General features: G+C 49.3%; 1 protein-coding gene across 4 annotated transcripts in view; it reads left to right on the top strand.

Annotated features, from left to right (window-relative positions):
• Nucleotides 1-707: 707 nt before the first annotated feature.
• LOC103054479 (SEC14-like protein 2) overlaps nt 708-16,880 on the top strand; it is a 33,438-nt gene continuing 17,265 nt past the window's right edge. For 2 of the 4 annotated variants that reach the window (XR_015796586.1, XM_088143167.1), the window contains exons 1-2: nt 708-791; nt 15,186-15,261. Coding sequence is in view for 1 of the 4 variants with exons in the window: in XM_088143167.1 (XP_087999293.1) it covers nt 738-791; nt 15,186-15,261 (130 nt within the window). In the remaining 3 variants the exon portion in view is untranslated. Of the gene's footprint in view, nt 792-7,022; nt 7,108-7,342; nt 7,760-15,185; nt 15,262-16,880 lie in introns of those variants that run through there. The other 2 variants (XM_088143168.1, XM_088143169.1) reach the window with 2 other exon arrangements.

Genomic DNA, 16,880 nt, shown 5'->3' with positions numbered 1-16,880 from the left:
GGAAAGGTGGGAGGAAGGAAAGAGGAGAGGACAGCCAGCAGTTACAGTGGCAATGAATGCACCTTTGGGAGACTTGAAAGAAAAGATTAGACCAGCGTTTCTCAACCTTAGCCAAGATGGGTGGACTTCAACTCCCAGAATTCTCCAGCCAGCACACTGGCTGGGGAATTATGGGAGTTGAAATCCACGCATCTTAAAAGTGGCTAAGGTTGAGAATCACTGGGTTAGACATGCAGTAGATCGTCATGGAGCACATCTATCTACGTGGTCGCTAGGAGTCGACAACGACTTGGTGGCACGTCATCCATCCATCCATCCATCCATCCATCCATCCATCCATCCATCCATCCATCCATCCATCCATCCATCCATCCATCCATCCATCCATCCGCGCAGGACAGCTGGCGGTGGGGCGACAGGGTGGGACAGCCCCTGGCTCTCCAGGCTCAGTCACTGACGGCTTCTTGCAACCTTCCTGGCGACGCCCAGCGCCCCGCCCGCCCCGTTCCTCCCTACCTGCAAGCCCGCCCCACTCCGTGGGGGAGCCAGCTAGTGGCACTACGACTCCCAGAATTCCTGCCGGGCCGGCGCGCTGGCGGGGCTGCTGGGAGTAGTAGTTTCCCACCCCGCCGGAGCACCGCCCCCTCCGGGGGAGGGGAGGAGGGGAGGGGGCGTGGCCCGCGAGCCCGCAGCCCCTGAAAGCCGCCGGCGCGGCGCGCGGGCAGGTAGACGCGGTCATGAGCGGCTTCGTGGGCGACCTGAGCGCCAAGCAGGAGGCGGCGCTGGCCAAGGTGAGCGGGGCGGCCGCCCCCCCGGCAGAGAGGTGCCCCCCCCGATTGCGCCCGTCCCTCGCCTGCCCGCTCGGCGGCCGCGCACGGACCTCTTGCCCCGCCGCCCGGACGCGCACCCCGGCGCCGCGCACCCGCAGCCGGCCCGCCCTCGAGCGAGCGGAGCGGAGCGCTGGGCTGGGCTGGCCCGGCCCGGCGGGGCTGCAGCGGGGCCCCCCTCCGCCCCCCCCGCGGGCTTCCAAGGGACAGCCTCGCAAGGAGCCGCCGCCGCCGCCGCCGCCGCCGCGCGCGTCTCGCCTCCGGGCAGCGTTCCCCAGCCGGCTCCTTCGCGTGCAAGTTTGCACTCGCCTCTCGGGAGACCGAGCCCTCGGCGCGGTGGCTGTCCGTCTTGCGCCCTACCTTGCGGGGTCGTTGGGCGGAAGCGCGGGAGGGGTGAAGCGGGGTCACGGGCTGGTCTGCGGGCAGCGGAGAAGCGCTCCGAGCAGCTCGGGGTCCCTCTCGGGAGAGTGGTAAGCCCCGTTGCGCTCAGCCGCTGTGGGTGATGGCGGTTGTAGTGGCAGGAGGGACGGGGGTCGTTCGCCCGGCGGGCAGCTGACGGCAAGGCCGGGAAAGGTCCTCGGCTCCAGGCGCGATTGCCGAGGGCAGGGCGAGGAAGCCGCATCGCCTTTCTGCACCTCCGGAGGGGCAGACGAAGCCGCGTCAAAGGCGCTCCGTGGCGCGGATTCTTGCGATTCTTGGCAGCGACATACCTGCGATGGGACCCTCTCCAAATCCCTCCAAGAGGGTCTTTTATTTTATTTTATTTTATTTGAAGTCAGTTGGGGGAGCACAGCGTCTGGCGGCAGAAGGGTGCCCTCTCCGCGCAGCGCCATGCTCACCTCTGCGCAGGGTCCGGTTAGTCGTGCCCAAGGCAGGGTTGAGCCCGGACGCGTCTGCGTCTTCGGCGCGCATCTCAGCCCGTTCCCTTCCCTGTAAACTAAGGCGATCCTTTTCCTTCCTGTATCCAATTGGGAGTTCCTTGGGGGGCATCTTTGCTTCCCGTTGCAAATGCAGAAGCGCAAGGATTCTCAAAGGGCCCTTTGGGGATTTTAAAAATGGATAAGCAGATTTGTGTCTGCTCACCAAGGGAATCTGCTTAACGTGTTGAAACGAGCTCCCTTATTTTCGGATGATGTTTCTAAATGAATTGACTGCCAGAGTAGATGACCTTATCTGCCGGCGTTCAGCCTCCTCATGAGAGGGCACCCCAAATTCTAGGGTGTTCTTGCCCTTTAATCGGTCTGCTTCTTTTCAGGGTGACAGCAAGTTACAGGCTGGATTCACACAACATGCTTCTTCTGGTTAGCAAAATGCAGTTGCTATGTTCCTGTAAGACACTGTTATGTCCTATCTGGTGTAAAGCAATCTCTTTCTGCCCAATGCTGTAGCCTCCATTGTTTCCATTTCGAGTCAGCGTTGGCTGAATCTGCCCAACAGGCTCACCCACAAACTAGGCAACTCCAGTTTAGCCTTGTGTTGTAAACATTTAAGCTCTGGTTCAAGCTGAATCCAGGGAAGTGGGATAATGAGGTAAAGCAGGCTTCCGTTCAGTCTGTTGTATGAGCACCACCGTTCTGTGGCTTCTGGGAAGTGTGTCCTTGTGGGTGTATTTTTAAGGTTTTGGATTTAAAAAAACCTGGGTAGCTTCGGGGTCTCCCAGCAGGCTGATCTCGATGCTAAGTGGATACAGTCCAATTCTCCTCTATTGGCATCTGGCAGTCAGCTTGAATAGTTGAAGGGATTACAATGAGATTTGCACTAAGTCTTAGGAACTGGGTTCAACTTACCCGCTAAGCTCTAAGGGCAGGTGAAACATACTACATATGTGTTGACATAACATGCAATCCTTAAACAAATCACCTTTGGCTTAGCAGAAGAGCCTTGTTCAGCACCATGTGCTGGACTCCCCTGTGCATGGCTGGAGGCCCATTTTAGGATTGTCTAATGCGCTGGATGAAGCCCCCCAGATTGGTTCATCTCCACTGGTTTGGTCTCAGCTCCATTGTAGTTTATAGCCACCGGTACATGGCTCAGCGCGTGGTGCGAACCCTCTCCGTTGTGGTTAATTCAGCAAACCAGTTAAGCGAATCCTGCTTTAGAATAAGTGTGAACGTTTCCGTATTTTGATTTAGTAGACCTGGCTATTGTAAAGGAAGTCTGATTCTTTTTCTTTTTAAAAGAATTGTGGGCTTTCTGGTGACATGTGCTGGAAGCGTTTGGGAAAATCACTGGCATTTCTTTATCCCAAAGCGTTGCTTGAATTCACACAGGGAGCTAAGACTGAAGACGGGTGTTGTATCTATAGTTTAGGATAAATTACCTGGCGAAATACGCATCTCTCTTATGGCACGGTGTGATATGGACAGAGACAGATATCTTTGGGAAGACTTCTGCTTTCAGGCAGGTCCCTGTAGCAGAGAATGGGCATTCCCCGGAAAATTTTATTGATTGTATTATTTGATCTGTATTCTGTGCTTCCTTCAGGACCTCACAGAGGTGTGCATTGCACTCCTTTTCCAATTTTATTCCCAGAACAATAACCCTGAGAGATAACCTGGGCTGAAACAGAGTGACTCACTCATAGTCTCCCATCCATTTTCACAGGAAGAGAAAGTTTCTTAAGTGAAAATTACGCGCACTGGATTTTTCTCTCTTTCTCTGGCCTCCAGTTTGTTTCTGGCCTGAGAAAAATGCTCTTTTTAAGAGAAAAGGCTTTTTTGTTTCCTTTGCATGCACTGCATGCAATTTGCATGCAATTTCCTTGCATGCACTGAACCACGAGCAAGAGAGGAACAGAAGTAAAGAGTAACACGGTGGGCCCGAGCTTGTTTTTGTAGAAGCTGCTTTTTCAGCACCTGTTTCTTCCCTTTTTTAAAGGTTGAATTTCTATTTTTTTATTCTTATTGTGTTTGGTACTAGGATAAAAAAAAGGGGGTTATTTTTAAAAAGATGTTCTAGTTTATTAGTTGTGAAAAAGCCCTTTTTAAAGCTCACGGGCCCTTTGGGCGAAATGTTTGAATGATGATGAAAACCCTCAAAGAAGGTGCAAACACCCCATCAGGGGAGCCCCCCCCGCAAAATCCGAAGGGCCCCCCTAAGTCCCCTAAATGAAGGAACGCTGAGCATGTTTCCTTTAACAGCTGGGGGTGGGGTGGGGGGGTGAATGTGAGCCAAGAAGTCCTAAATGATCAAAGTGCTAAGCCGCTGTGTGCTTAATCATGGTTTACTGATGATCATTCTTGTGTGGGTTCGTCTATCATGCAAAGCCACGCATGGTGGCTTGCAAATCGTGGTGCGGGGTTGATGTGATGTGGGAACCTGGAGTTCTTCCCTCAAGACGCTGGTCAAGTGCAGAAGGAGCACTCCGACATTTTCATACATGAGACACCAGTAAAGTGATTTTGCTGGCTCAGGATAATGGAACTTGGAGTCCAGGTTCCACATTGCCCATCCCGAACAGAAACAGCAGTGACTGCTTTTGCTAACAGCAGGAGCCCAGGGGATGCAATGTGGTTTGGATTTCAAACTCCCAGAATTCCCCAAGAAGCCTGGCTTTGCTGAGCATTCTGGGACTCGAAGTCCACACCTCAGAAGAATACCCAGGTTGGGGGTGGCTGCATGGAGTCTGAGGACACGAGATCCATAATGCCAAGCTGCCCCGGTTCACTGTTAGGACAGTCGGCATGCTGGAAAGCAACCACAGGAGATGCCTTCCTTCGTAACTTATCATCCTTTACAGGTGTATTTCCCCCTGCCCTGCCAGGTGCCTGCCCTGCGGGTATTGGCATCTCTGCCCAGGGAGCGGGTTGCTTGGGCAACTGGGCCAAGAAAGCAGAGCTATCCTGGGACTTGGGAACCAGGGAAACCGTATCTACAGACTTCATTGCTCAGCCTGGCAGTTGCGGTACCCCTGGGGAACGAAACCAAGAAGACTGAGGGGTTTGCCAACTGTCTTCTCCCTTGAAAGGTTTGGCAGAGAAGCAGAGCGAGCCAGGAGGAGGCCTCCTTCCCGCCCGCATGGCCGGCACTGTTCTGCCCACGTAGGTCCCCGTTGCCATGAAATGACAGGAACAGCACGACTCTTTCAGCTTTCCGCAGGCGTGGCAACAAAGTTGTCTGGGTTAACACTAGCTGGGGAGAGGAAGGAAGATGCCCTCGATGGGGATATGCAGGAACCGATTCCTAGGCGAAAGGGGATGAAGCTTTTCTGAGTCCAGAACATCCAGATAACATTTGGAAGTGGCTCAGAGAGACACCTCTCTCATTCACCGGAGCAGTGTTTCTCAACCTTGGCAGCTTGAAGATGTGTGGGCTTCAACTCCCAGAATTATGAAGGCCAGACTCAGGGAGGAAAACATGCTCTTTCGTCTCCTGAGGAGCGAGGGAGAGATAAGAGGATGAGGCTGGCACCTCCCTGAGGAATTCACAGTGTTGTGACTGGCATTACTTGGGAGCTGGGGTTTCAGTCTGGGAGCTCCTTCCTGGCCACCCGGCCCCCACCTGCCTTGCCTGCAATCAGGCCGGCCTAAATTGCCCATATAAGGCTAAGTACCTCTAGGTCCCAAAGCACTAGTCACGAATGGCAGAATCCAATCAAGCAAACACCCATTGACTGCTATAGCTTTTTAAATTGACATTTGGTTGATGCAGGTCCTGACATGCTGCCCCCTCAAAAAGGCCCCTCTTCACCTCGAGGATCTGGAAGCCTGGAGAATAATAGGTTAAGGTTATTTCTATATATTACATTTTTCCAATCCTTTTACTAAGGTTTGTCTGGATGTTTTTTATAAAATTCTAAGAGGAAGCCAGGTGCCTTAACATGTTTCTTGGAGACCCATTCAGCCAAAGATTTAGGGAAATGTTTCCAATGCCCCAAATACTGAATGTCCCCTCTATGTTCCCTAGAGTTCAATATCCTCTTGACCTCAACGTGCTGTTCTCCTTCACTCATAATAGGTTCTGGGTTAGGTGCTGCTGGTCTCCCCTTATCAGATTCCTTGTATGGTTCCAATCGCACACTCAACCCTTGTGGCTCCCCTCCCTGCCTTTTTGTCATCGCATAGACAGCACAGGTATTCACATAGTCCGCTATATCTTTCCGTATGGAGGCCCACCAAAACTACTTGCGCAGCAGGGGTAACGTTTTGACAAAACCAACATGCCCCGCTGCTTTCTCAGCATGGCCTCTTTGCAGCACCTGCTTACGAGCCTCCTGTGGCACGTAGAGTCTATCTGCTTTCCACCATGCTCCCACCTTCTGAGTCAGAAATTTTTTGTGGTTCAGGAACCACTCATCCTCTTTCAAGAAGCCATTTAAGTCTCTCAGTAGCTCTGACTCAATGGGAGGCTTTGCGGCTTTGCTCTGTGATCTGTTGACCCTCATCATTTTTGACTCTTCTGAGTCGTTGAATGCATTTCTGGGGTTGGGTACCTTGCTTCTGGCTCCAGCTTAATCTCACCGTCAGCGAGGCGGTGAGTCTGTGAGCGGTCAGATCCAGCCGCGCAACACCCCTTCGCCCGGTCTCTGGGCTGCTTGGGCATTCCAGCAGCCCCTCCCGCGTGGGGTTTCTTCCCTGGGCGCTGCCCATTTATGGCTGCTGGCCCCAGCTCCACACACCCTCGCTCACGCCGCCTGGAAAGGTCAGGGTCTTTGCCCGCCAGTCGACGCTTGGGTTCCACCTCTAGCCAGGGCATTCCCAAAACGAGGGGGTGCCTAGCCAGTGGCGCCACCAGGCACTTTAGAGTCTCCCGGTGCGTCCCGACGTTCAGCTCAAAAGCCCCTGTTATGGTGGCGCACCGCTCCGCCCCCCACCGCGGTTCCATCCACTTGCCCTAACTCAGTGTTGTCCAAACTTGGCCACTTTACGATGAGTGGACTTCAACTCCCAGAATTCCCCAGCCAGCCATTCTGGAGAATTCTGGGAGTTGAAGTCCACTCATCTTAAAGTGGCCAAGTTTGGACAACACTACCCTAAACGTGTGGGTGTTTTCAGCCGGTGCACGTTTAACTTCAAGCTGGCTACAAGTATCGGGCTGATCAAGCACCTGGAACGCCCAGAGTCCACCCAAGCGGTAAGCTCGGCTGGACGAGGCACCGGGATCCTCACCTCAGGAGCCATCGGGCTCACACGGACGTCTTCGATCGATTTGCTCGGTCTCGGCTGGTCACGCCTCGGCCGTTCCACCTGCTCTAGGGCGTGGCTTAGCGCAGGCGGTTCGCGGTTCCCGCCGGCCGCGCGCGCGCTCGCTCGCTCGCTCCTCCCCCCTCGCTGTCTGACAGGTACTGGACTGCCAGCCGCCCCTCCCCCCTCCTGCCGCCGCGCTCTCCCTCAGGTTTCGCTTTCGCCGCGGCTTCTCGCCTTGGGTTCTGAGGGGAGGCCGCTGCGAAATGCCCACCCCGCCCCCGCCGCGGATGAAGCAGGCTTTCCCCGCGGCCTGCGGCCTTGCCGAGGGGGTTAACTCCTTCCTGGCCGGTTTCCTCCCTGGTGTCGCGCGGTGCTCAGGGGGCGCCATCTTGCCTCCGCTTCCTGCGGCTTGACTTTGGCCAGTTGCGTCTCCAGCACGGAGACGTGGGTGATCCATCCCGCCAAGGCACCCTCGCACCACGGCCCTCTCGAAGAGCCTCTGGTCCAGCCCCTCGAGGAACCCCTCCGGCCAGTCGGGGAGCTTGGCCGCCAAGCGCCTGAACTCCAGCGCGTACTCGGTCACCGAGCGGGGCCCCTGCTTCAGTCCCCGGAGGGCCTCCGCGGCTTGCGTGCGGGCACGTGGGTCTTCGAATCGGTCGCGTGGTGCGGTGATGAAGCGGTCAAAGCCCCCCCAGTTCGGGGGCCCCCGCTTCGTCCAGGTCGTTCACCCCCTCGGCGGCCACGCCTACCAGGAAGCGGGATCCATACAGCCCCCTCCAGGCATCGCTGGCAAAAAGATGCCCGCAGGTGCCCATGCAGATTCTCACCTGGTTCAGGAAGGCGGGCAGCTGGGCGGGGTCTCCGCCGTACTTCTCTACTACCCCCCTCTTCTCGATAGGTCCCCCTCCTCCCGATGGGGCCGTTGGGCGGCTTACCCCTGGTCCGCTTCCCAGCCGCGTCCTGCGGGGGGTTGGGCCGGAGGCAGAGGAGGGGGAAGGATCGGTGGCTCCATCGGAGCAATCGGGGAGGGCTTGGCCCCTGTCGATCTGGAAGGTTGTCCGGGTGGCACAGCCGTAGGTCCCAGCTTGCCCATTGCCTCCTGCTGCTCGAGAAGTTTGAGCTGCTTCTTCAGGGCGCGCTTCTCCTTCCGCCCCTCATCCCATGGCCTTGTAACTCCCGGTCGCTACCCCCATGGCTCCCGACCATCGAGGACGTGCTGGCACCTCCGGTGTAAAACCTTCAGAGACATCCCAAAAGCTCACGTCTCTCGGTGGGCCCCAGCAGTGGGCCAGGCGCCTTGTTGGGTTGACCCCCAAACTGCGCTTCGGGGGGGGGGAATATGCCTCTCCTCGACCCCTATCTGCGGGACGCTTGTCCAGCCGTCCCCCTCCACTGCTACAGCGTCCAGTCTGGTCATATCTGCCTCCATTTGCAGTATTTCTCTCTCCTCTTCTGCTGGTACCTCAGGTGAACTTTTCCGTAGCTCCTCTGAGGCTGGATTTTCCTCATAGAGTTCCCTCTCGTGGTAAAATCCAGTATCAGGGAGTTTTAGCAAAATGTCAAGTCCACAATGTCCAAACCCCAGTTCAGAAGAATTCTCATGAAACCAGGTCTGGTTCAGATAAATGCTCCTTTCTTTTGTGGTACATGTAGCTTGAAACAAAACATTGCTAAAACTAAAGCTTTGGAAAAATTCCCTCTATTTATCCCCCTCCCCTGTTGCCTTGGCGCCACAATTCTTTATCACCTGGTGGTGACCTCGTTCCTTCCTCCCACTCATAACATAGCTCCTTCTTGGCCATCCGGCCCCCACCTGCCTTGCCTGCAATCAGGCCGGCCTAAATTGCCCATATAAGGTTAAGTATCTCTCCATCCCAAAGCACTAGTCAGTGGCAGAATCCAATCAAGCAAACACCCATTGACTGCTATAGCTTTTTAAATTGACATTTGGTTGATGCAGGTCCTGACAGGGTCTCCTTTTGAGTTCCTGCTGGAAGGTCCAGGATAGAAATCTAACATATTCCCAGAATCGCCAGCTGATGTTTGAGGGCACCAGGTTGGGAAAAGCAGTAGCAGGTTTTTTCCTCATGCTGAAGCTTTGGATTAGTGGTCAGTTCAGGAAGCTCTTCCAGCAGTTTCATTGAACTGCGAAGTCAGAAAATACTTGGATGGGAGACCACCAGGAGACATCTGCACTTTTAATCTAGACCTACAAGTAAAAAGAAAAAAACAATTCTGGGAGAAGGCAATGCAAAGCGCATCTAAAGTGCTGCCAAGAAAGCTGTGGGGAGATTCAGTATCTGTGAAATCTTTAGAGCTGACTTGAAGGGAACTTTACTGAAGTGACCAGGGAGGCCTCTGCTTCTTCAGGAAAGTTCATGCTAGTAAGTGCTCCCAGTTGGGTTGACGACAGCCCTTTCTGTTTAGCTGGAGACCATTAAGTCTCCCTTCCAACATGGAGATCTGGAGATACGATGCAAAGCTTCTCCAGGTGGATCCCAGTGGAGTTGAGGCAGATAATTTCCTGGGAGTTTAGCGATTCCAACCCGCCTTACATATGGAGGACCAGCCTCAGTTCCAGAGCACATCTGGGCAGGTACTTGTTCTGAGGCCACCCTCTACATTAGCGCTTCTCTAACTGGCAGTCTTCCAGATGTTTGGGGGCTACAGCTCCCATCATTCCCTGCAGGTGCTAGCAATTCTGGGACTCCGAGTTCCCCAAAATTTGGGAGGGCATCCAGCTAGAGGAAACACAGCATGAGAAGCTGAACGTTTTGGAGAGGATTTTTGACCTGTAAAAATTGTATTTATTATGTTTACATTAATAATAATTCTTTTATTATTTTATTCCCTCTTCTCTTAACCTGTCACTGTAATAACTTTCTCTTAGTGGCCTTGAGGACAACAGAGGTTTATCCCTGGAGTCTATTGAGAATTATGCATATATTTTTGCAATCCTCCATGGCGATGAGAAATTTTATTTAAAAAATATGGAGGTTCCTAGCCACCACCGACGCTACCTTTGGCATTTATAGACTCTGGGGAATATTTGAAAATACTTAACGGTATTTGGCACACCTTAAATGTAAAACTAAATGAGGGGAATTAAATATCAAGGCGCATACAGATCTGTGCAAGTATGCACCCTGGGGCTTAAAAGTTAAGTCTGGGAGGGCTGACTAGACTGCATTGCAAAATTTTGCTAATCTCTGATAGTCAAGAAAGGTATTATCATTCCCTTCACGGGGAAGTTAAAAATTTACTTTCCACACTTGATCATTCTAAACCACTTTTTTCACAGCAGGACCAATATACAGTGGGGCAAAAAAGTATTTAGTCAGCCACCAATTGTGCAAGTTCTCCCACTTAAAAAGATGAGAGAGGCCTGTAATTTTCATCATAGGTATACCTCAACTATGAGAGACAAAATGGGAAAAAAAAATCCAGAAAATCACATTGTCTGATTTTTAAAGAATTTATTTGCAAATCATGGTGGAAAATAAGTATTTGGTCAATATCAAAAGTTCACCTCAATACTTTGTTATATATCCTTTGTTGGGAATGACAGAGGTCAAACGTTTTCTGTAAGTCTTCACAAGGTTTTCACACACTGTTGCTGGTAGTTTGGCCCATTCCTCCATGCAGATCTCCTCTAGAGCAGTGATGTTTTGGGGCTGTCACTGGGCAACCCGGACTTTCAACTCCCTCCAAAGATTTTCCATGGGGTTGAGATCTGGAGACTGGCTAGGCTACTCCAGGACCTTGAAATGCTTCTTATGAAGCCACTCCTTCGTTGCCCGGGCAGTGTGTTTGGGATCATTGTCATGCTGAAAGACCCAGCCACGTTTCATCTTCAATGCCCTTGCTGATGGAAGGAGGTGTTCACTCAAAATCTCACGATACAGGGCCCCATTCATTCTTTCCTTTACACGGATCAGTCGTCCCGGTCCCTTTGCAGAAAAACAGCCCCAAAGCATGATGTTTCCACCCCCATGCTTCACAATAGGTATGGTGTTCTTTGGATGCAACTCAGCATTCTCTCCTCCAAACACAACGAGTTGAATTTAGACCAAAACGTTCTACTTTGGTTTCATCTGACCATATGACATTCTCCCAATCTGCTTCTGGATCATCCAAATGCTCTCTAGCAAACTTCAGACGGGCCCGGACATGGACTGGCTTAAGCAGGGGGACACGTCTGGCACTGCAGGATTTGAGTCCCTGGCGGGGTAGTGTGTTACTGATGGTAGCCTTTGTTACTTTGGTCCCAGCTCTCTGCAGGTCATTCACTAGGTCCCCCCGTGTGGTTCTGGGATTTTTGCTCACCGTTCTTGTGATCATTTTGACCCCACAGGGTGAGATCTTGCATGGAGCCCCAGATCAAGGGAGATTATCAGTGGTCTTGTATGTCTTCCATTTTCTAATTATTGCTCCCACAGTTGATTTCTTCACACCAAGCTGCTTGCCTATTGCAGATTCAGTCTTCCCAGCCTGGTGCAGGTCTACAATTTTGTTTCTGGTGTCCTTCGACAGCTCTTTGGTCTTGGCCATAGTGGAGTTTGGAGTGTGACTGTTTGAGGTTGTGGACAGGTGTCTTTTATACTGATAACAAGGTCAAACAGGTGCCATTACTACAGGTAACGAGTGGAGGACAGAGGAGCCTCTTAAAGAAGTAGTTACAGGTCTGTGAGAGCCAGACATCTTGCTTGTTTGTAGGTGACCAAATACTTATTTTCCACCATGATTTGCAAATAAATTCTTTAAAAATCAGACAATGTGATTTTCTGGATTTTTTCCCCCATTTTGTCTCTCATAGTTGAGGTATACCTATGATGAAAGTTACAGGCCTCTCTCATCTTTTTAAGTGGGAGAACTTGCACAATTGGTGGCTGACTAAATACTTTTTTGCCCCACTGTATTAGCAAACTACAGTTTCTTGCTGATTCCCAGTAACGGTATGCTTTATTTTTTCAAAGAAACAAATCTTTTCGCGTTGAAATAAATGCATTTATTTTTTTTAAAAGCATTCTTTTATTTCCGTTATTTCAAGGCTGTTGCTTCTAGATGGAAAACGTACATCTGTATGCGTTGGTAGTCCACCTGACTCCATGGAGGAGCCAGAAATCTGGATTAAAATCTTTACTGTGTGTGAGCCAAGAGATTAATCCAGGTTGTTGGCCCCTCCGTTCAGCCTGGTTGGCTAGAAAGGAAGATTCTCGGCTGTCTAAACTTTGTACTTTGGAGAGTTCTTTGCAAAATGCTTCTGGCTGAGGTTGCCCAATTTTTTTTGCCTGCCCCCATCTCTTTCCAACAGCTGTTCTTAACTATAAAAAAGTTCGTTGCATTTCAGGCTGTGATTGCAGTTTCCAACTCAGTGTTTCTGGGAGTTGAAGTCTGCACATCTTAATTTCCAGGGCTGAGAAACACTGATCTAACTCAGTGTTTCTCAACTGCTGGCTGGGGGATTCTGGGAGTTGAAGTCCACGCGTCTTAAAGTTGCCAAGGTTGAGAAACATTGATCTAGCTTATCTGCTTGGCTCCCTTTTGAGCGTGCAATGATGCCTCTTCCCAAGTTGGGTGTGAAGTCCAATTGGTATCCATCTGATCACTTCATCTGATTGGCATTTAATATCAGATTTACGCCCTGGGCAATTTCTCAGGGCCCAGCGTCGTCTTCCCTTTCTTCCTTATACAACTATAATACAGTTTATTTTATATAATATAATATTATATAATATAAAATGTATTATACAACTGTGCACTTTAGGTTAAAGCAGGTTTGTCCATCCTGGCTGAACAATTCAACTTGGGGGCGATGTTTTGAGCTGATGACCCATTTTGAATTGGGGGGGCATGGTCACAAATGGTCGCTTGGGTGAGTGTGGCCAGTTAACCCCACTCACCCCATAAAAGAAGGAAAATTCATAAGAGCCTCTTCAGGGCACCATGTATCACCTCAATGTCTCTGCCTTTTTCCTGGGGAGGTGAATATATTTTCAAATAGGAGGGGACTTTATTCACCTGTTAGATTTATCTCTGCTATTCTGCCAAGAGCGCAAGGTGATATGCGGAGAAATCCCTTCTCCACTTTTTTTCCACCACAACAGCCCTGTGAGGTAGCTCACCCTAAAAATATCTGGGGGGCTTTGCTTTGCAAAAAACAGGTTTTAAAATGGAAAGTGCATGTTTTTTTAAAAAAAGCGAAGGTTCGAGGGATGGCGCTCCCAGCCTGCTTCTGCTGACCTAATTTTCTTTTGCAGCCGATCCGTTCCTGCCGGAGCACGGACACTCCTTTCTTAATGAAAATGCTTATTAACTGTTTTCGTAATAGGTGATGTTAGAAGAAGTGTATAGCACTGAAAGAGATAATAATCAAGGTGTAATAATGTTGTGTTCATCTCAAAGATTATGACCTTGTAAAGATCTTGCATGATAAGGTGAAACCAGGAGTAAGTGAATTAGAATAACCTCATTTAATGTGGAGAGAAAGATGATGTTTTCCTTGGAAGCCGTCAGGTGTGACTAAATTGGATTAAGTGTATTTGGGCAGCCAGGTTCACTCCCAACTCCGCAATCCCTGGGCTGCGTTCACACATGCAGCTTGACATCACAAAGGGTCGATTCACACACGTGTGTCTTCCTTGATCACTGCAGCATCCAATAGAGCAATGTTTCTTAGTGTAGTCTGAGGGCCCTTGAGGGTCCCAAAACCCTCCCAAGGGTCCGTGAAATCAAAATTATTCGCCAGATATTGAAGATATTTGCAAAAATTTAAACCGTCACTCTTCTCGTTATTCTTTATTTGTTACAAATATAAGGTTTTTTTCACAAAAATATTTTATGATAATATCTAATGGGTTTAATATTGTTATTTTGACATGGTTCAATAAATAAACATTCTATGAATGCATCTGTTTTAATTTGGTAATATGGTAAATATGGGTAAATGTAGCCCTAACCAACAAAAACTCTTTTGGGCTCCTCCACGATTTTTAAAAGTGGGAAGGGGTCCTGAGAGCAAAAATTTTAAATTGAAATGCAATTGAGGTTTGCATTTGCAAAGGGGGCCTTTCCAGAAACAGCTTCTATCACTCGCTAGGTTGCAGAGATAAAGTATCTGAGCATGTTCTAGCTGCACAATCCTGTCTGTGTTCCTGGCCAATTAAGTCCCTGTAATCTGGTTCAACTGAGGGGTTTGCCTTGAATAAAGAATGATTGGCTGGGATCGCACAGCAGCAAAGAGCCATGATTTGCAAAGTTCAGGGGTTGCTTTCATAAAACACCTTTCATGGGGCCATTCTCAGTCCAACATACGTCACAGATTGATGGTTGTAAGCTGAATCAAACAGAGATTTAAGATAAGATTTATCTTCTCACCCCCAGAAAATAAACGTTCTCTGGAATCAAGCTGGACTCCTGGAATGTTCATGGAGACGTCCATGTCATTTTCTTGGCTCTGTCTTCTTTAGGGATTTTTTTTCTTTATTTCACTGATGTCAGGTCAGAGAACAGACGGGGCAAGGATTACTGGAACTCTACTTAATTGTTATCCGGTGTAATAGCACGATCTGGAAAGCCTGCCAGAGTTTCTCTCTCCCTGCTCTTGCAGCAAGGAGGATCAAGACAAGGCAACCCGGGGTTTCTTTCTCACCCTCTGTTCCTTTTCAAGGCTCTGTTGATGTTTACTGACTGGTTCATGCATTTCTTCTTCAAGTCTACCTCTTCTATACCACTATAACCCTGAGCATTGCCTGGTGGTCTCCCACCCTAGAACCTGTTTAGACCGTGCTTAGGTTTTTGAGATCATTTCAGCTCCTGATGACTATCTGGACAAAAGCAGACAATATTATGGAAGTTATGGCTTCCCAAGATGTTTTTTTCAACTTCCCAGTCTAACCTTAACCCTGACCCTAACCCTGGGATTTTCCATGCTATGTAAATAGGATATTGTTAAGTGCCCCCCAACGCTAATCAAGTGTGCCCTTTGCTTCCCAGCCTCCCAGCGGCTGGCAGTTTGATTTGACTTTATTTAATGTTCCTTCCGTTGTGAGGTATAAATGAACTATATACCATCAAAGAAAAATCAGGATGGCCTGGTCCGGCACCTAAATCCCACCACTGTTTTTTATTTTGGCTCATCCCAAGAAAGCATTAAGTGGCTTGAACAAGAAACGAAAGATTCCAGCTGGAGTGTAATCACCACCCCCATATTTTTCTTTTTCCTTTTCTATAGTTCCGTGAGAATATCCAAGATGTCTTACCAAGTCTCCCCGTCCAGGATGACTACTATTTGTTGAAGTGGCTTCGAGGTAAGAAGGAAAACTGTAACGTGTTTGTAGTAAGCCTGGATGCATTTCCTGTAGCCAGGGGTTAGCTTCTGTCCAAGGCCACAGGGTTTGGTCATGCCTGGAAAATTTGGCGGTGGCAAGCGACGCTCCCTTTGCAAGGATGACCCATTAAGTGGCAAAGCAGGGCCGCCTAATGGAGTGATTCAACACTTAGGGAAAACTGGTGCAAGATGTTTGCTGGAAATGCAGTAATGAGGTTGGAGCATTGTTCTGTATTTGGTGGCAATGTTACAAAGCTGAACAATTCTGGAAGACAATTTATCACAGAAGGAAAACAAATCTTAAAGGAGGAATTCTCTTTTCTGCCCACTGTTTTTCTGTTAGACATCACTAAATGTTAGGGGTTCGGAGTTTATGTTACATGTACAGGTAGTCCTCGTTTAGTGACCACATTGGGACCCACAACTTGGTGGTTAAGTGAAGCGGTTGCTAAGTGAAACCATGACTGTGCTTATGATCTTCCTTCAGCTTTCCTTTGCTTTACAGACCTGCAAAGGTGGTAAATGCAAGGACTGGTCGTAGAGTTATTTTTCATCGCTGTTGTAATTGCCCCCCTAAACAAGACAGTCGCGAATAAAAATCAAATAAACACATAAATTCTACAGAGTATATAGAGTTAGCTTTATATATGATAACAGCTGCCAGAATAGTATATGCCCCATATAGGAAATCCCATATAATTCTCTCTTTAGAAGGATAACTGGAGGTTTGTAGAGAAAGATGATCATAAAATTACAAAAGGACCAACTGGCGTGGCTCAAGAGCAAGATTATACAAGAATAAAAGTTAAAGTGCAAAGAACACTGTGTGCCTTCATCTGGGACTTCTGTGCCAGCATCGATAGATTTTGGTTAATTCAACAGGTCACTTATAACCGCAACGTGGTGCAAAATTCCGAGTCTGGGCTCTGGATACGGAGTGTTCTGCCCCCCGTGAGAAAACACGTTTGTGAAAGAGGTTGCCACGGCTGTGGTCAAAGCCCAGGGCCTGTTTTCTACGCATCTTTTCTTGTTCAACCCTTTAGCACAAAGAGATCAGTGTGCAAGGTCTGTTACTTCCACGTATCACGCGGTCACCCTTTTTGAAAACAGGGAAAAAAAATAAAAAATGAAATATTTCACATTTTTAGAAATGGCACGGCCTTTCTAAATACCTCTGATGTAATAGAGCACTCTTTTAAATTGTCTGTTTTGCAATAAAAACAACACACAGGAAAAGGAGAATCCAGAAGAAGAGGAGTGTGGGTGTGTATATGTGTGTTAGTTCCTATAGAGCTATCTTTGTTTCCTATTTAAAGTTGTATTTGAGCACAGCTTTCCCCGACACCCCCCTCGTAAGTATATTGGATTCCAGCCCCTGTAATTGCTAATCAACCAAATTCCCATCCAAAATACCTGGAGGGTACCAGATTAGGGAGCACAGTGTTATCTGTGAACCCAGTCAATTATGGCTTACTCTGTAAACTAAGTTAAGCAAACCAGGCTTTTGTGTGATATGTAATGCCAGACAGCAGGTTGACGTTTCCATGACCTCACTAACACTGGAAGTGGAGAAGCTAGCCCAGAGTTTCTCCACCTTGG

Source organism: Python bivittatus, unplaced genomic scaffold, assembly GCF_059951505.1.
Source record: "Python bivittatus isolate LINGU-HERP-01145 unplaced genomic scaffold, Pbiv_v1 ctg000280_np1212, whole genome shotgun sequence".
Taxonomy (NCBI): Eukaryota; Metazoa; Chordata; class Lepidosauria; order Squamata; family Pythonidae; genus Python; species Python bivittatus.
This window is presented reverse-complemented; position numbering and strand designations above follow the sequence as displayed.